A 19126-nucleotide genomic window follows, 5' to 3' on the forward strand; every position below is an offset into this window, starting at 1 on the left:
GACAGCTCAATTGATCTCGTCTCGCGGGTGATGTGTGGACTTTTGTAGCTGCAAAGGTTTCGGAGAAATCAAGTGCACCCGGAAGGAAGGCATGAGTTATTTATTAAGCTCACTGCTTGCTGGCATTTTGTTTACAGCTCTGCATCATCTAAACTGTATCCAATGTATGCTAATATTACGATGAAGAAATTCTTGTTTCATTTTCAACATTGTTTTTTCGTCTGATCACGGGAGCAACAAAGGAAGCAGCAGGTGTTTGTCGAAGTATTTTCCTTTTTTCAATAAAGAAAGAGATGCTCAGCAGCTGGGTTTTTTTTGCCCGCAGACATGTTAATCTCCCACCTATGAGGGGCGAGGCGCCTATACAGCTCCGGGAAACAGTGGCAGATCACACAAAGAAAAGGAAAAGAACTGAGGCTGCGCTGAAAAGCTCTTCACGCAACAGAGATAGAGTTTCAATGTCAAACAAAAAAGTCCATTTCAAACACCAACGCAACGTTGGCTTTGGAAAAAATAAAGGAACCTAGGACATCCTAGGTTAAAATAAGGCCAAAAAAGAAGTCTGATTAAAAGGACGAACATATAAACGGTTAAAGAATCTGATGTCAAATTGTGCTGGATCCTCCCTTCACCCCACGCATACTTGGAATGGCTCTGTCTGGCTGCTGCTACACTCCACACATACAGACAACCGACCCATTCATCCGAGGTACCTGTGCTTAGCGGGAGATAAGTAGCTTTCCATGAGAAACAAAGAGAAGATTAGCATTCCCTTACACTGCGTTGGAGGGCATGCAGCTTTGCCCTCTGAGCAGGGAGCACTGAAGGAAGTGGCTGCTCGGTTGTTCACAGCAAAGATCAAAGCCAGACACTGATTAAGTTATACTCCGATTTGAAGCTAATGCTCCTGTTATGTTGCTCAGGAATGATACATGGAGTTTAACCTGAAAGTGGCACAGTTTGGAATTAAACAGCTAAACTAATGAACACGTAATCAGGTCCAAGTCAAGAACACCGTCACTTACGGTAATCTATGTTAATATTAATTTATATTAGGGCTGTCAAAGTTAATGCGATAATAGAGCGTTAACGCAAAGTTGTTTTAACGCCACTAATTTCTTATAGCGGGATCAGTTTTAAAACTAGAGTGAAGATACTGGTATCATATGAAACTAGAAAAACCTAATGAATCCACTGGTACCAACCATGTCATACTAGGTACTCTTCATACGTGAAGGAGGTTAAATAACGCTCCAAAGTTACGCTTAATTTTGGTGAGGAAAAACTATTATGGCCATTTTCAAAGGGGTCCCTTGACCTCTGACCTCCAGATATGTGAATGTAAATGGGTTCTATGGGTACCCACGAGTCTCCCCTTTACAGACATGCCCACTTTATGATAATCACATGCAGTTTGGGGCAAGTCATAGTCAAGTCAGCACACTGACACACTGACAGCTGCTGTTGCCATGTTTGTGTTTGTGCATTTTTTATGCTAAATGCAGTACCTGTGAGGGTTTCTGGACAATATTATTCATTGTTTTGTGTTGTTAATTGATTTCCAATAATAAATATATACATACATTTGCATAAAACAAGCATATTTATCCACTCCCATGTTGATAAGAGTATTAAATACTTGACACATCTCCATTTAAGGTACATTTTGAACAGATAAAATGCGTGATTAATCGCTATTAAATATTTTAATCAATTGACAGCACAAATTTTTATACCTTAGTGGTATTTGAGGTCTTTGACTGTGATTTCTGCTTCCACGAGATCCCTATAAAACTGCTTTATGACATTTTGTTATCCAGAATAACAAGGACAGTGTTTCTGGAAAGAGATATTTCTACAGATGTTATTTAAATATCCCTTTTTCAATGCTTTGAACACTACAGTGATATTCATTTACCTCCATTTTACTGATCTTGAGGCAGAAATCTCAGAAACGGATACTTCAAAACTTAATAAATCTGCATAGCTAGATACCTCCAAATTTTATTTTATTTAATTTTTTTTGTAATTTGGTTGAACTGACCCAATAAAGACCAAATAAGGCTGGTGATAATCTATAGTTTGCTAAAAACTACAGTGACTAGCTGTTAAGGAGACTATTTCAAAAGAAATTAAAGTATATATTTCTGAGAGTTTTTTTCTGTTTTTTTCACCCCACTACGGTGAGATTCACAGACGTTACAAAGTCAGAAAGTATTGAGAGACAGGTGTTGTTTTTGGTCTTTCCATGTGATTTGTTGACAGAATAATGTCACTCTTATTTATGCTTTCACTCTGAGGCTACATCTAAGACCATCAAACAAAGACATCTACAAATCTGAGTGAAATATGAAGGAGGAAGTAATATGATCTCACAAAAAGACAACTGCTTCGGCTGCATTACAGTCTCTGCTGACAGCAATTCAAATTGTAAATAACAAACTTGAACACCTGTTTTCTCTCTCAGCTCTCGGGTTGATTTATCGCAGGGATGTGGAGGTGGAAAATGAAGGGCATTTTAAGATTAAAACCATTACATCAGTGAATTTACAGCCTCTCGCTCCCGCCTGAGCCGAGCTGTGTCTCGAGTCTGCGCGTAGACCTCCTCGGAGGACTGGGCTTCCTTCAGCTATAGCATGCGGTCTGAGCTTTTTGAAATAGATTATCAGTGACATGGAAAATGTCCCTTCCTAATCGTCTTTTGTTTAGTTCATTTAACTCGCATGGAAACAGGAGAGTGGGCCCTTAAGGCCAGCCAGGCGGCTACCTTTAATGGATGAGGTGGTCAGCTCTAAAAGGGAGCTGTGCTAAAAGACACCGCCGACGAGGGGAGGACTCTGCATTCAGGGGATGAAAGCACGGGGACCAAAGGTCTGACCGATCCAAAGCCCCCTGCAGCCCAAGCAAAATCGCCACTGAAAATGTCCCCAGTCAGCAACTGAGCATTATCTCTGAATTGTGCCAATGCCTACCAACCCTACTGACCCAGCCCCCGCCCATCCCAAACCAGCCCCCCCCTGCTCTAGTCCCAGAGCTGTGACAGACAGAAAGGAATGGAACAATGTCAAACTAGGCGCTCGTCACTGCAGCAGGTCCACAGGTCCCCGTGGCCTCCCCCGACACACAAAGACATCGGCTTGGCCTCAGATGTCCACGAGTGTTTATGCAGATCTGGACTGCTCTTAAAGAGTCATCCAGAACTTAAAAAAACAACATTTTTTAATTCACCCCTCATATGTATTATCACGCTATGCAGATATCCCACATAGGTAGACAGAGAATGAGTCATTTCCATTATGCTCTGGGAACAAGTTCTTTTATGAGATTTGTTTTTAAATGTGTAAACAGTCTCGCTCCAGCGGTACTTTGTCCATAGGTCACAAAAAAATGAATACTAATAGATAATAGCCACAAGGGGATCAACAAATGGTAACTGCAGAGTGGCCCAGCGCAAAACAACCTTCGGTCTGTCATTTTTTTTCAGTAAAAGGAATTCATTTTTGGAACGCCTACCAACAGAAATAAAAAAAAAATACAACCTGACCTGTGAAACACTGGCTGAAACTAAACCAAACCTGTGATCACTGATTATTGATTGGGAACATGCATATGTAAATTGATGTTGTAATATGTGATTTTATGTATGATGTTGTATTATGTATTTTTATTTTTTCTTAAAAGCCTAACCAGGGTCAAGGTCTGCAAATTAGCTAAGGCTAGAAGTCCTATATATATTCCATTGGTTGCACTTTAATTAAGTGTAACAATCCCTACATGTATAGTCCCTGTCAAATAAATGAATAAATATAAACAAATAAAAAAACTTTTTTGCTATTTTCTGACATTTTATAGATCAAACCCTTAATTAAATAGTCTCTGGCAGGTGATTACATTATTAAAATAATACTTAAATGAGCCCTAAAGTTGTTTATTATCCCACTGTGGTTATGCTAAGTCATTTTAACTCAAAAGTCTCTGGAAGAAACGGCAGAATTTCCTGCAACAGAGCCCTCCTCAGCACATTTGAAGTTCTGCTTCCTCTTCTCTGGATGTAGGTGGAAAAAAAAAAAAAAAGTCTGAAGTTATGTAATAAGTTATTGATTCTCCTCTTAAAGGAAGATTGAAGTACAGAGCCAGCGGTCTGATGCCTCCCAGAGGAGCAGCTCCACTGACAACAGGGCCCTCCCCGCTGCCTCTTAAGGTGGCCGGACCCCGGGCCCACTCACATATCACTTTCACCCTCATGCCACAGAGACACAGCACAGAACACCAAAGACATTGTCTTCTGACATGGAGTTCGCCTGTCTGATCACATCCCTCTCGAGCAGTCGGCAGGCAAGCAATTACAAAAAAAGACATCTGTGCCACAGTTTGGATAGCTAAAAAGGGCAAAAGCTTAGAATTGCAAGAGGTATGGAAGCGAGGATCGATGGAGATGTCTGAACCTGTTAGTGCGAGTGGAGATGAGGGGCCGGCGCACCGCGGGGAGGGCTCTTTTGTCATGCAGGGAGAGGGGGCCGGAGAGGTGACTCTTCTGGCGATCAGGGGTCAACTGCTGCGATCATCCATCTTCCGTCTTGACAGTGTCCTGTCAGCCGCGGCGCTCATGTTACTAAACACAACAGGCAGGCCTCCATTGTGGCGCTGCGCTGGTCTGCAGCCATGTGTAAATGAAGTTAATATTCACTGACCTCATGCATGGCCACATGCGGACCCCTGTGTCACCTTGGAAATAACGCTATCTGACGCAATGTCACAGGGGTCTCCCCGTTTGGGGGGCTTAACAATGTCTCTTTACCGGTAGAGCTGACCATATGTCTTTGTTTGTGTGAGAATGAGGACTGTTTGCTCGGATTCTGTCTATTCATGCGATGCAGCGTTGGGCCTCAACTTTGGACTGGCAGGTCAGATTCCAAGACCTGGATACTGATTAGTCATCACTCCCATTTTCTTTCAATGCTGACTTGAAGGAGCATTAAATAGCGGTTGGCGCAATTTGTGTCTAAAATCACACCTTTTATTTTCAGAGAAATAACCACGTCAAACCACACACACACCATGAACACACTAAAGTAAATTTGCTCCCAAAAATCATCAAATGTAGACTTTTTCTGCGCTATCAAAAGTAATCCAGTTGATTATTATCGGTTTATCAACTTTTTGACAGGACGAAGCCTTTGAAAGTCCTGTCTACATGGTCTTATACCCTTACATCACTCTCCTCTTTCCATTTACATACAGATGTTCACCCTGTTTTGAAAACCTTTACCAAACAGGTAGAAAAGAACATGTAGTGTATACCACTGAAATCCCAACTAGTGTTGTTTCTGAGTAGACTAAGTTAGTCAGAAAATAACAATATATGACTACATAGTGGCTATGCAAGGCCTGTCACGATAAATAGGTTATCGTACGATATATAAATATGACCTCGACCATTTTTACATTATCAACCTATCGTACGACATGACCTCGGTCATTTTTGCATTATCGACTCATCGTAGGATATACGGACATGACCTCGATCACTTTTACGTTATTGACTTATCGTAGGATATATGGACATGACCTCCATCATTTTTACGTTATCGACTTAGCGTACGATATATGGACATGACCTCGATCATTTTTACGTTATCAACTCATCGCATGATATATGGACATAACCTCCATAATTTTTACGTTATCAACTTATCGTAGGATTTACGGACATGACCTCGATCATTTCTATATTATCAACTTATCGTACGATATATGGACATAACCTCCATCATTTTTACGTTATTGACTCATACGATATATGGACATGACCCTGATCGATTGGACATTTTTGTTAACAGAGCCTGAGAGTCAATTTTATTAATTGTTTTGGTTGTCTGGTTTTATTTTTATTTTTTTTATTTATTTAGTATATTTTATTTATTTTATTTCACATTCCAATTCCAATGTCTGAATATTCTTACAAATTAAAAGTGCATTGCACTGTGAAAAGGTGTACTTGCATTATTATGCTATCAGTAAATGACAATAATGTTGTTTATTGCAATTATGTCTGGGACAATATATCGTCCAACAAAAGTAGTTGTTTCTTACAGGCCTAGCAATGAGGCTGTAAATAAAGGACGTGAAAACTGAGCACAAAAAAACACACAAGTTAAGAGTAACGAAGCAAAAACTTACTAGTATTTGGAAAATATTCCCATGCGATTTGTTTGTGATGCTCCTAATAGTGTTTTCTAGTGTTTACAGAAGTTGAGTGGACTGAGCTTCTCCATCAGCTGCTTGATATTCATGTATGCATGAGTCAGTAGCTGTAGCTTATCAGCAGAGGTGAGAGACAAACCCATTACCAGCGAGCAGACACCGGCAGCCTCGTGTCCGTCTGCAAGCTCCGTTCTGGTGTGTTTTAGATCCATCTTTACCTCATCATGATATCTATAAACCTGGAAACCAGCTGGAGCAAATAATAAGTCATGACATGCCTTTTGTTTTCTTGTCTTTGTTTCAGCATGCGACTTGGTGCATTTCATATGAATGTAACTTTGAGACAAATATTTACCAAGCCAAAACGACTTTGTGAATGAGCCTCCCGGTGAAAGCCTTTTTTTTTTCCGCATATAAAATGAGCCATTTGTATTTAATTTGACATGTTGACAGGGAAGCCGGATCCCACAGAAAGCACTGCTGGCACCAGCTCAACCAAGTGTATCCCGGGAAACAACTTCTCCTTGCTGTTACTTCTCTTTTGGAAGTGTATATTTAAGAAGGCGGCACTGGATGTGGAAGTAAAATAAATGCTTTTTTTTTTTTTATTACGGCTTGCCAAATTTCAAACATTCTGCCTTTTCTCCATCCTCTGAGGAAGTAACTGTGGTTTAGTTTGTACTAATGAGAAGGAATTAGATCAGAGCACCAGAAGAGCACAGGGCTACAGTAATATCTTCTGGTGATGAAGACAAGTCTACGTTCTGTTCTCAGTAGAGCAACTTCAGCTAAAATCTAACACCCTTTTCATTGCCCCTTTTTTTTTTGTAATTTGAACAACCATTGTTCTCTCTGCTGCAGAAACTTGCTATGAAATCACTTTCTCTTTGTTTTGTCCACTACGTACAGCATATAGAGCACAGAAGAACCTATTTCTGGGGCCGTGTAGGAAATCAGTACTAGGGTAAAAACAACTATTAGGACAGCAGTGGGTGCAGCAAGAAAGTGAATACAGAAACTCTTGAAATGGGTAATAGATAGGGCTGTCACCATGTCAGATTTTCACTACACGATTATCTTGGTCAAAAGAACCCATGATAATGACCTTATCGCGATATCTGTAGAAAATGTGTCAGTCAAATTCATCTTTCACTTTCTTTATTGTGCGTTTTTTCTCCTTTTTTGGCAAATTAATTATACTGAAAATACAAGTGTAGGGAGGTGAAGAGAGAGTCTGTAATCATAACTGTATATATAAAATGATTTAAGAGGCACTGGATTAGTTATAGAGATGCACCACAAGCATAGGGATGTCACTTCCACACAGTGAGGTATACAGTTTATTAATTAAACACTGGTATCAGATCGGTACTCGGTATCGGCCGATACCAAAAGCCCAGGTATCGCTATCGGGACTGAAAAACTTGGATTGGTGCATCCCTACTTAGTTACACAATATTATACAACACTAATACTATACAACGCTTATCGTCAAAATCAGAGGTATGTAATCCATAAAGGAAATGACTATTAGTTGGAACACTAATAATCCTTGACATCCAACTAAAACTCTGATTTAAACGTATTAAGGGCCGAAAACAATTATTTAAATAATATTTTCTAAGCAAAAAAATGGCAAAAATCCCAAACCAACTTTACAAATGGGAATATTTTCTGTTTTTCTTGGTTGGACAAAACAATGCATTCAAAGACGTTGCCGAGGGTTATGGCATTTTTTACTATTTGCTGAACCAAAAAATTAAGACAATAGTTTAAATATTAATCAACAATTAAAATAAAAAAAAGGTTGTTATTTGTCAAATTGTTTAGTCTGTGAAATGTCAGAAAATGATAAAACAAAATACCCATCACCAGAACCAAAGCTTCAGATGTCTTGTTACGTCTGACCAACAGTCCAAAACAAGCAAACATGTTCCATTTATGATGGTATAAAACAAAGAAAAGCAGCAAATCCACCAGAGAATGTCAGCATTTTACAAACACATGACTGAAATGATTCATCTGAACAATTCTCCAAACCTCAAAGTCCCCCCCCCTAAGTGATCGGTCTTAGGACGCTGCATGCCGACCGTATTGGTGGTAACACCCTGAGCGGAGAACAGCACATCTGTGTGTCTGACTGCTACCCGCCAGGCCAAAACAACACGGATGAAAAGCCCTGGGCTGTGGCAGAATGCTACTATTCACAGGAAGCAGACACAGGCAGTGACAGGATGAGCTCCCATCCATCACCAATTTATTTCAATCTTGAGTGATTTAGGTCCATTTGGGTCTCTTGTGGATTCGGCGCACACCTGTCATTTGCATAATTAAGCTCTGGAGCAGTTGTAAAAGACAGCCATTTGGTGTATTAAATTCACACCTTATCAATCAGGGGAGCATCAAGATGTATGAGGACCTCCTGTCTCTTGGCTTCCTGGCTTCATTTGAAATGCTAAATGCGGCTTTTTTTTTTCTTTGCCTGGAGCTGGGCCTCGCCGCCTGGTGGCTTCCATACACGTTAGCTGTCGTGGTCAGAACCCCGACTGCTCAGCCCTCCCTCCCTCAGGGGCTCAATCATCAATCAGTCTCCAACTAACTTCTGTCCAACTCCCTGACAGTTGAGATGGATGGTGCCAGCGTCTACAGGATGCTGTATCCTCTCATTAATTCTCTTGTTAGCATGCACCGATAGCAGAAAGATAGAGAGCCTGTTTTATCTGTTTTGTCCACCAGATAGAGGCCTCTCCCGATGTCTGGGCGGGGGTCAACAGTTAATCATTTCTCAGCCACTGGTTACTTAGTGCCACAATGATGTGATGTGTCAAAATCGGACAACATACATTCCCGGGATTGAGCGAAACAAAGACGCCAGTGTCCCCCCACAAGGGCCCTCTCTCTGTCCAAACGACTCTGTGGCTCCACTGCCACCAGTAGCCAGCGCTGAACAAGACCAGCGGATGAATGGGTGCTATTTTCACAACACGCACTTCTTCGCAAAATGAAGGCCCGGGCAGGCTGCGGGGACACTTCAACTGGCCTTTTTCAACACCCATTACACTGAGACCAGTGAACGCAGCAGGCGGAGAAGAAGAGTGACATTTACTGCCAGAGATTCGCCACACAAAGAGTTAAAGAGAGACGGGGGTGGGTGTCGTAGGGGTGAAAGACAAGGGGTCCCTCTTCGCTGACGGTGATGAATGAGTGGATCACAACACGTTTTGCATCCACAGAAGGGGGCTTCCTCGAATGACATGACTGACAGGCTCAACTTCGCTCCACCTGCACCCGCCCTCCGGCGGAATATTTTACACGGCGGCCATGTTGTAATCATAACACACTGCACTGTCTCAAGGCATCAAAGCGCCAGTCATGTCCTTCAACGGCTATAGGCCTGTCACCGTGACTAACTTCTGTTGGACAATATATTGTCCCAGAAATAAGTGCAATAAACAATGTTTTATGTCATTTTAACACCATGTCATGCCACTGATACGATGATAATATAATCACATAATGATGCAAGTACACCCTTTCAAAGAGCAATGGACTTTTAAGAATATTCAGACGTTGGAATTGGAATGTAAGAAAAAAATATCCTAAATAAATAAACATAAATAAAATAAAACCACACAACCAAAACAATGAATAAAATGGACTGTTAATAAAAAATATAATTAAAAACATATTAAACATTTGGCACAGGGTTATGGAGAGTTATTCCATCAGTTTCATTGATTTTTAAGTGGTAGCAGGTTCAGTTTTAAAGCTAGAGTGAAGATTCTACCAACCATGTCATACTAGCTTATCGGGAAGGAGGTTTAAATAACGCTCCAAACTTACGCTAAATTTTGGTGAGGAAAAACTGGCATGCCCATCTTCAAAGGGGTCCCTTGACCTCTGACCTCCTGATATGTGAATGAAAATGGGTTCTTTGGGTACCCACGAGTCTCCCCTTTACAGACATGCCCACTTTATGATAATCACATGCAGTTTGGGGCAAGTCATAGTCAAGTCAGCACACTGACACTCTGACAGCTGTTGTTGCCTGTTGGGCTGCAGTTTGCCATGTTATGATTTGATCATATTTCTTTATGCTAAATGCAGTACCTGTGAGGGTTTCTGGACCAATAGTTGTCATTGTTTTGTGTTGTTTATTTATTTCCAATAATAAATATATACACACATTTGCATAAAGCAGCATATTTGCCCACTCCCATGTTGATAAGAGTATTAAATACTTGACACATCTCCCTTTAAGGTACATTTTGAACAGATAAAAAATGTGTGATTAATTTGCGATTCATCGCTGTTAACTATGGACAATCATGTGATTAGTCACGATTAAATATTTAACTCGATTGACAGCTTTAGTAACAACATATTAAGTTATATATGAGTGACAACAACAACCCTCCTCTCTCATTCAGCTTAAACCCAAAATGTTCCACACCGGAGCTGTGGACGATAAAGTAAAAATGATTAAGGTCGTGTCTATATATATTGTACAATAAGTCGATATAGTAATTATTGTGACAGAGCTATCAACTGCATCTGAAACCCTCTGTGCCCCACACAACACATTTACAATGTTTGAGATCCGAGAGTCTGACAATTTAATTCCTTTAGAGAATGTAGGGAGATCAAATCTACAGAAAACAGTTCAATGAAAATGTGCTTTTTTTCGTCGGTGGCTAGTCCAAGGCCAAAAACATCCTGGCAACAGCACACTGATCCCTAAAGACCTCAGATTGCTCCAAATTTCCTGCCGCATAGTCCAACAGCATCTATAACCCCCCACCCCCACTCTCCAATGATAGAATCAGGGGGGGTTTGATACAACTTTTGTTACTTTACGAAACTGACTAGATTAGATCCATTTCATGCAGCGGTTGGTGGAAGTGTGGAAGTAGGAAGGGTTTGAACTTGTGTCTCAAGCTCTCTTTTTATATTTCTCATACAATTATTTCACGTTTTATGTGCACAAACCAGTGAAACACCCAGAATGCTTTTGAGGAGAGACTGTTCAAAAGTGTGCACGGTTATCCCTGTTATCTCCCCTCTCTCTCTGACGGCGAGCTTTTCCTCCCCGTCCTCCCTTTTCATTCAAAACAAGGTATAAACACTTTAGCCTCCACACATGTTCTGACCACTCTGTTTGTACTGAACTCTTTACACTAAAGGTGCGGCATCACCCGGAAGGCGCCATTATAAAGATGTGCTTTTTACACAACCAAAAGACAAGCTGGTCCGAAGTACAAATGCCAGGATTCCACATTTTTTAACGGTCACAGCCACTTGGACTTATTGCTCTGCTGTTCAGCTGATAGAAATACTTTGAATAGCTTTTAGATTGTGCTCGGGGAAAACTACTGAATGGACAATTTAATGTCAGTGGAGCCGCTGGAAGGAGTGCTGATGGTGCACCGTGATTCTCATTTTATTTAGATTAACTACCCCTTAATACAAAAGGCTTCTCATGCCTCGGTGGAGATAAAGCTCATAAAGGTGCAGTGTCAAGGCTGGAATCTGATCCACACGCAGACTTTAAAAACAACCTGAGGGTGTGTTCGTCGTACTGCCGTCTATATCTGGGTGTTTTTGTTTTAGTCGACATGTGAGAAGATTCATTAATACAGATGCAACAGTCCTCTGTTCTGAGGGGCTTTTGCACCATGATGAGGAAAGGTATAAAATTACTTTGACAAGCCAGAGCTATTGGATGCCGCGCTGCACATCGCTCTCCCTGTGGAAATGAATTGTGGGCTTTCTTTCCACCAAAGGGCACAACTGGATCTTCCATCTATGCATATTAAAACGACAAGAACAATAAAAAGCAGGAGCTCCGTGGGCTTGAATCGGCGATAGCCTGCTAACATTAGAGACAACTCGAGGCCGGGCTGTGTTGCTCTAAATTACATGGCCTAATACATTTCATTAACACACCTCCCTCAGTGGGGTCCCTAATGGATGACAGCGTGGCATGAAAGCTTGTCTTTGCCAGGGACACTAATTTGTTCTTAGACACATTCCATTCAATTATTACTGGCTGCTGCTCTCCTCATAAGCTGCTTAGATTGAGGTTGCCCGAAAAAAAAAAAAAAAAAAGGCAAGGCCAGCCACTTAAGTTGTGTGACCTAACTCACCCCCTTTTTAATCCACGCTGATTTTTATCTTTCAAGTCAGGTGCCCGCTGAAAATAATCCTCGGAGCATTCAGAGTGACAGTTATTGTTAATTGTAGCGGCACGATCCGGCACCACAACACCGTGCAGAGATGAGCCACAGCCGTTTGCTGGATTTGCCCTTCCTGTTAGGGGCTCCGTCATAAATATCCTGAGGCCTAAATGCCACAGTACGACGGCTATTTGTTTTCCCCTCTCTGTCGGAGTCATTTGGCCGTGGTAGAGCGATACTGAAAAACTGGCTGGACTTCCTCTAGACCTGTGTTCCCGGCTAGTGATTGTCTTGGCTCGTTGCCAGTAAGAAAGACAGAAGTATTGGGAGCTGAACTCACGTTATTGTTTAATCCCAGTGTCAACAGAATCACGGCTACGAAGAGCCTCGTAATCAATTAACGCGGATTTCAATTATTACACTGTTTGGCCTCAATATTTTATCCATCTTTGCTGATGTCAAATCAGCTTGCTTTCATCCCGTTTGCCAACACGACTATTCTGCCAGTGATGTCTAAATTGTCTTTATTAATAATCAAATAACAGTTTTTTTTTTTGTTGTGGTTGTGTGACATCTAGGATGCCTTTGACTGATTTCTAAAAGTTAATTCAAGAAGAAACAACAAAGTGAAATTGCTACTAAAAATGTGTTTCATGTACTCACGTTCACATGCATCGCCTTTCTGATGAAATCCAGCTTTGCATATACATTTTCCAATGGGCACGAGCCATTCCCCCTCGGCGCTGCAGTGCATCTTGGGAGCGTTGTCGGCCTCCTCCTCGGCGTCGCTCACGCACGCTCCCTCGACCTCCACCAGCGAGGAGAACTCCGATCCCGTCACGGTGTCCGGGAACGTGGCCAGGTTCTCGATGATAGACCAACACTTCTTGTAGTAAACTTTGACGGACACCAGCGCGATGCACGCCCCCACGTCCTGGAACGCCAGGTAGAAGCCCCGCCGCGACAGGGGGCCGATTATGCGCACTTCCGTGTTCAGCTTCATCTTCCTCTCGCCCAGGTCGCCCTGGGTGAAGCTCTCGTCCGCCGCGATCGTGTCAATTTTCACGTACTGGTTCTCCCGCAAGTTGCGTCCCATTTCCGAATCCGTCTCCTGGTAGTACAAGTTGAACGTCTCCTTGCATGTGCCCACCACGCCGGGTAGGCTGTTACAATCCCTCAAGGTGAACTTCAGTTCCACAAAAATCCTCTGGGCATTGCCCTTCTCTATCCAGTTAGTCCGAAGCCAATTATTCTGATTGGGCTCCATGACTTGGCAAACCTGGTATGTGCGAATGGGCGTGTAGTTCTCATCCAAGCCGCTGATCTCTTCCCACTGAAACAAGAAGACGCACATTAGTGCACGAATTAGAGGACATCACCATGTAGATGTGAGCGCCATCAAACTGAGACGATTGGCAATCAAACTTGGAGGCAGCTGCTCTGTAATGGATATGACGAAAGGTATAAGAAATACAGTCGTTTCAGACTCTACTGTATGCAATAAACTGCGGCGAATGAAGGGAGATCAGCATTTTTATCGCACAAACACATCTTTAGAGAATGATTGTGCTCAGTTTATCTGCTTCTGCTCACATTATTTATTTAAAACGTTTCTCACAGCCTGCGTTTAATCAGACTAGCAGGTTGGAAGTGGGGCTGCTTAAGGCCTTTGTGCTCTGAATGTCAAAGAGTTTAGTAGCATTCTTTACCTTTCATTCTGACATTATAGTGGGCAGGAAAATATCTACTGATCCTCCTGTGTGTTTCTTCTAAATATTACTAGATGTGGGACATCAGAGAAAGCGTAGATATGGTGTGTACATCCTTGTGGTGCAGACATTCTGCAGACTTACCCCATTGGGAGGATAGGAGATCCACTCCAGTTCTGTCTGCTGTGCCTTGGAGTCCAGCAGAATCACTAGTGACAGGAAACCGAGAGGGCAGGTGGTTAAATCTCATCGGGACAACGGGTTCTGGGTATTAACTGATGGGGCCACACATCCATATCTATAGCGTGACCTAATTTCTAGCGGCTAAAGCTTAAAACATTCAATAAGGATATATATATATATATATATATATATGCGCTGCAGCAGCAGCAGCAGCAGCAGACAGGTCCTCGTGTCTGCGGAGGGGAACTTTCTGAGACAATGACAGCGTGCAAGAAGAAGAAATAAAGAGACTAAATACAGAGGCGCGCGTTGTTGGGAATCATTACGCAGGAGATTTACGCGCAGTTATTCCATTAATCTTGGGTTCATTTTTACGCATCCGTTTATTATAACTCACTGGAAGTTGTTGCGTTGAGGTCAAAGCAGATAATAAAGTACATGCGCTTATAGACTAAAAGAATGTGTTCGGCTACTACTAAAACTACAGTGGAACCAGCTGACACGCGGCTTGTTTTGCAGTTTTAATCTGTAAAGGAGATTTGGTGGTTTATGTTGCGGAAGCGTGCGAGAGCGCAAAGCGGCACCGCGGCAGTTTTTTTCTGGGGGAAAAAAAATGATTTTAATTGTATTTAATATGAGCAGGCAGCTCCATCAGCAGCCAGGACGCATCGCCGTAAAAAAATAAATAAAAAAATGCTCATCTTATATACAGACTGTCTGCGAAACCCCCGCATATAAACGCAGAGGATTTACAATTCATATCAGCTATTTACATCCACACCGCGCGCGGTTATTATCACACTGTAGTTTTTTGGTTGGTGATAAAATCAATACCTGGACTGTGATTTTCTGCTTTTACGCATGACATAATAATTAATTCAACCAGAATCCGATCAATTAAAAGTGGCAATTTTCATCCATTTGGTGGATATTTAAATCCCTTCTTATTTTTTTATTTTTTTTACAGCCTTTGACTCTGATTCAATCTGAGCCTTTTGAGGCTTAGATTACGGCTCAATCTGCCGTGTTTTCCCTCCTGTAAGAAACAGACTGAGGCCACTTTGTGGAGGAAATAATCCTCCGAAACTGCGTCCAGATAGACAGCTCACTCACTCACACTGGTGGAGAGGCGATCGATCCGCTGATATTACCTAGTTTCGTCGTGATTAATTGTTAATCTATAAGGAGCAGTGGCTAGTTATACGCCGATAACGCATAACTAGGCTCTGGAGTAAATAAATAAATAAAAAAACAACCGCTAATCCGCGTCCTACTGCGTTTAATCGCCGTGCGTAAAAACACCGAGAGGTCGCTCGCAAAACAGCCGCTGTCATCCTCCCGCACACCGGCCTCATCTGACCGCACCGGACCGGGTGGCTCTATATAAAACACAACAGCTTTTAGAGTCATTAAAAACGTGGGATTTAAAGAGGAATATGGAACAAAAGCGAGGAAGACTGTCTGCTGGATTTTTGGGTATATTCCGGAGAGATGATGATGGGATGAAAAGAGAAGAGTCCAAACTTTAAGAACTTACCTTCCTTCGCATTCTGTGCTCCTCCGCTGTCTACATGACAGCATAAATGAAGGCAAAATGTAATCCACAGACACGGGTTAGTATACGTGGAGAGCATGGTGTAACAGCCTAGTAGGAGTTCAATCTATAGACCGTAACTCTCTGTGCCACCGTCTCGCGTGCTTCCCATTGACGACACTAAACCGGCTCTCTATGTACAACAAGCCGCCTGGTCCACCACTCTAATAGCGGCGTCTGCTGCCGCTGGGAGGAGACTGGGGCTCCGGAGGTGTCAGTCAGAGAGACGGGCGGAGGGATACTCCAATGGCAGTGTGGAGGATGGGAGCGTCATGGATGATGGAGGGCCAATAGGAGCGCAGGGAGGGAGATGTTTTTCGTTTTTTTGGGGAGGGGGGGGGATGCGAGGTGGAGAGAATGGCACAAGTTGGTTTAGATGTTTTTGGTTTTCTTCAGGAAAAAAGGGCAGGAGATGGACACACACACACACACACACCACAGAAGCCTTCTGGGTGGGTGTTTGGGGTAGTTCCTCTGACAAACAGTGAGCTCCCCGGTCTTTAAAGAGTTAAACTCAGAGAGTCTGTTTTATCACCAGAACCATATTCATACACACATTTTACATTTTAACCTTTCAACATTTTTACATTACATTTCATGTCAGAGATTAATAGCATTTCTTTTTTTTTTCTTTTTTGTAATCTATTTTTTTTCCGAAACTACTTAATAAAATAAGAAAATATATATATAAAATAAGTATATATATATATATATATAGAGAGAGAGAGAGAGAGAGAGAGAGAGAGAGAAATGTTGACCTATGATACAATATAAACAATACAATTACAACACGTTCAAGGCAGTACAAGGTACAATCAAGGCAGTGAGTTCTTGCACAGTAATAAGAGCACATATTGCACACATGTATCACTAGTGCAGTTGATAAATTAAAAGAAATAATGTATCTGAATATAAGGTGCGGTAGGATGTAAACGTGCTAAGTTAAGCTGATATTTAAACTGATATTTTTTGTTTATAGCTTATATATGTATATTGGTAAAATGTTATTATTTTTATTCTTATTTTATTCTAACATTTTGAACTATTCTATTGTTATTTTTACTGCTTATTTGCACCAACAAACCAAAGCAAATTCCTAGTGTATACCTGACATACCTGGCAATAAACAAGATTCTGATTCTGATTCTGATAGGATATAAGTTGACAGATAGCTGATAAATTCATATCAGAGGATACATTATGCCAATAAAGAAAGAAACAACAACCGGATGGCATAGGTAGCCTACACACATGCAATCGTCTTAAGCCTATTCATTTACAAATTACCACACGTTTCGCGCAGCCGTTCAGCGAGGCAGTCGCCACGTGCTCCCGACAGTCCCTGTGTGTCCCGGGCTTTCGTTGTCACCTCTAATCGTTGTTATCTATTTTCTTATTTTCCTGATATACGACAGTCTTTCAAAGCTCACTGCGTCCTGGTTCGTGAATGGTGAATTTGAGGTTTGCATTATTTTCAATACAGATTTTAGACTTCCTTTCATGCTGTCAGATAACTAGCGGTATGTAGAGAGGCCGCATATTGGTGGTCAGAAGGAGGAGGCAGATTGCCAACCTGTCTAGAGGCAAATTAGAAGGGGCACTCGGAGAGCGCAGACCTCAACCAAGACCAATAGTCCAGTGTTCCGTGATATGCAAATCTGCAAATGCAACCACTACATACACCCTGGATATATTTCTAGAATTATGTCAAAATGTGTCCCTATGATTGCATGATACGTGTATTTACATTTCAACAAGTGAAAAATTATTTGTGGGATTCGGATCCACTCGAACTATTTTAAAGATTATACATAATGTATTACAATTATATATATTCCTTTAGAAATCATATAATAGTTAAGACACAACAACTAAACCCAGTATTTGACACCACTCCAAATCAACAAATACACATTCCAATAGGCATTACAGTAACAGAATATTGATACATATTTGCTGCCTAGTTTGACCGTTTGATCAGAGTTTGCGAATGATTGACAGCTGCTCAGAGACGGCAGACTCCAGATCAGCTCTTACTGCTTGTTTTCCTCCGGTCTGTGAAATCTTGCAGATGCCATTAGGAGCACCGGAGGACACAGAGGAACATAATTTTTTTTCAGATTACCTGTCTCATGCACTACTGTCAGTATATAGTGACAGTTTCATAAAAATAACTTTCATATTTGCTCCATTTCTACCTACTGCTTTAAGAAAATAAAGCATAAATATATAGTTATAATTAAGTAGTTAAAGAGTTTCAGACATTATTAAAGCTTTTTTTCCATTCAGCTCCTGGATTCTAATTTTTGACAGCGTCTTTAATGATTGCGCCTTATATAGTATTTGATGGTGAGACATTAAATGGTGTTTTTAATCTGTGGAAGGTCACCTTAAGTAAGGGAGAGTCCCACTGAGACGACAGCACCTGATTCATTATTGCTCTGCTGCTTGAGAGACTTTCAGCGTGAAGATGGAACCGCCGGGGGTCTTCAATAACAAACAAAGATAAAAAAAAAAAAAAAACACAATTAAAAAGACTAAAGTTAATTTTCATCTTTCGTGGATGACTTGAAATACCACTTAAAAATTAAAGCATAAAGCGGAGCTCATTATCCTTTTATACATACAGCATTTGTTGCAGGTCACTAATTAATCTCCATTACCTCCCAACAAGCAAAACAGCTGTAATTATGGCCACAAATATTGATTAATAAACTGTGTACATAAAAATGGACAGAAGCAGACAAGGACTCACTTCAAGGTTTATTTACCTCTGCTTTTCTGTTTTTTTGTTTGTTTGTTTGGCCTGTTTATTATGCAAATTGCAGCTAATCCTTTTTGCCCTTGATACGCAGCCGAGTCCTGCATGAAATGTATAACTAATGATTGTTGGAATTAATCTGGATTAATGTTACCTTTATCATAAACTGTCTGTGTGACACACCATCACTACACCGAGATCTGTCAGTGTGTGAGACAGGATTACATACGGTACATTCTCCACTGGTTTTTAGGTTTTTCAATCAAAGGACAAGTTGAAGCCCAACAGACATCTTAGTGGCTGCACATGCTTAAAGGATCATTCCAGTTTATTACAACTTGGGACTTGTTTTCATAGTTTTTGATCATCGTTTCTATCAATTAGGGCAGTGCGCGTTCAAAATGTGCTGAATGCTTGTTCTGAGGTGTTGCTGCTTGCAGCTTTCTGCAGAACCGCTCATACAAACAACTTCACACTCGACTCTGTGCTTCCTTTAGAC

The 19126-nt window shown here is 41.3% G+C and overlaps 1 protein-coding gene across 8 annotated transcripts in view; it reads right to left on the minus strand.

Moving 5' to 3' along the window:
- Positions 1–16032, minus strand: part of epha7 (eph receptor A7) — a 106113-nt gene extending 90081 nt beyond the window's left edge. For all 8 annotated transcript variants that reach the window (XM_037750453.1, XM_037750450.1, XM_037750452.1 and 5 more), the window contains exons 1-3: positions 15810–16032; positions 14234–14298; positions 13044–13713 (exon numbers count right to left, since the gene is read on the minus strand). In XM_037750453.1, the coding sequence (XP_037606381.1) occupies positions 13044–13713; positions 14234–14298; positions 15810–15906 (832 nt within the window). In that variant the 5' untranslated portion in view covers positions 15907–16032. The remainder of the gene's footprint in view (positions 1–13043; positions 13714–14233; positions 14299–15809) is intronic.
- Between the last annotated feature and the right edge of the window lie 3094 nt (positions 16033–19126).

This window comes from Sebastes umbrosus, chromosome 18, assembly GCF_015220745.1.
Source record: "Sebastes umbrosus isolate fSebUmb1 chromosome 18, fSebUmb1.pri, whole genome shotgun sequence".
NCBI lineage: Eukaryota > Metazoa > Chordata > Actinopteri > Perciformes > Sebastidae > Sebastes > Sebastes umbrosus.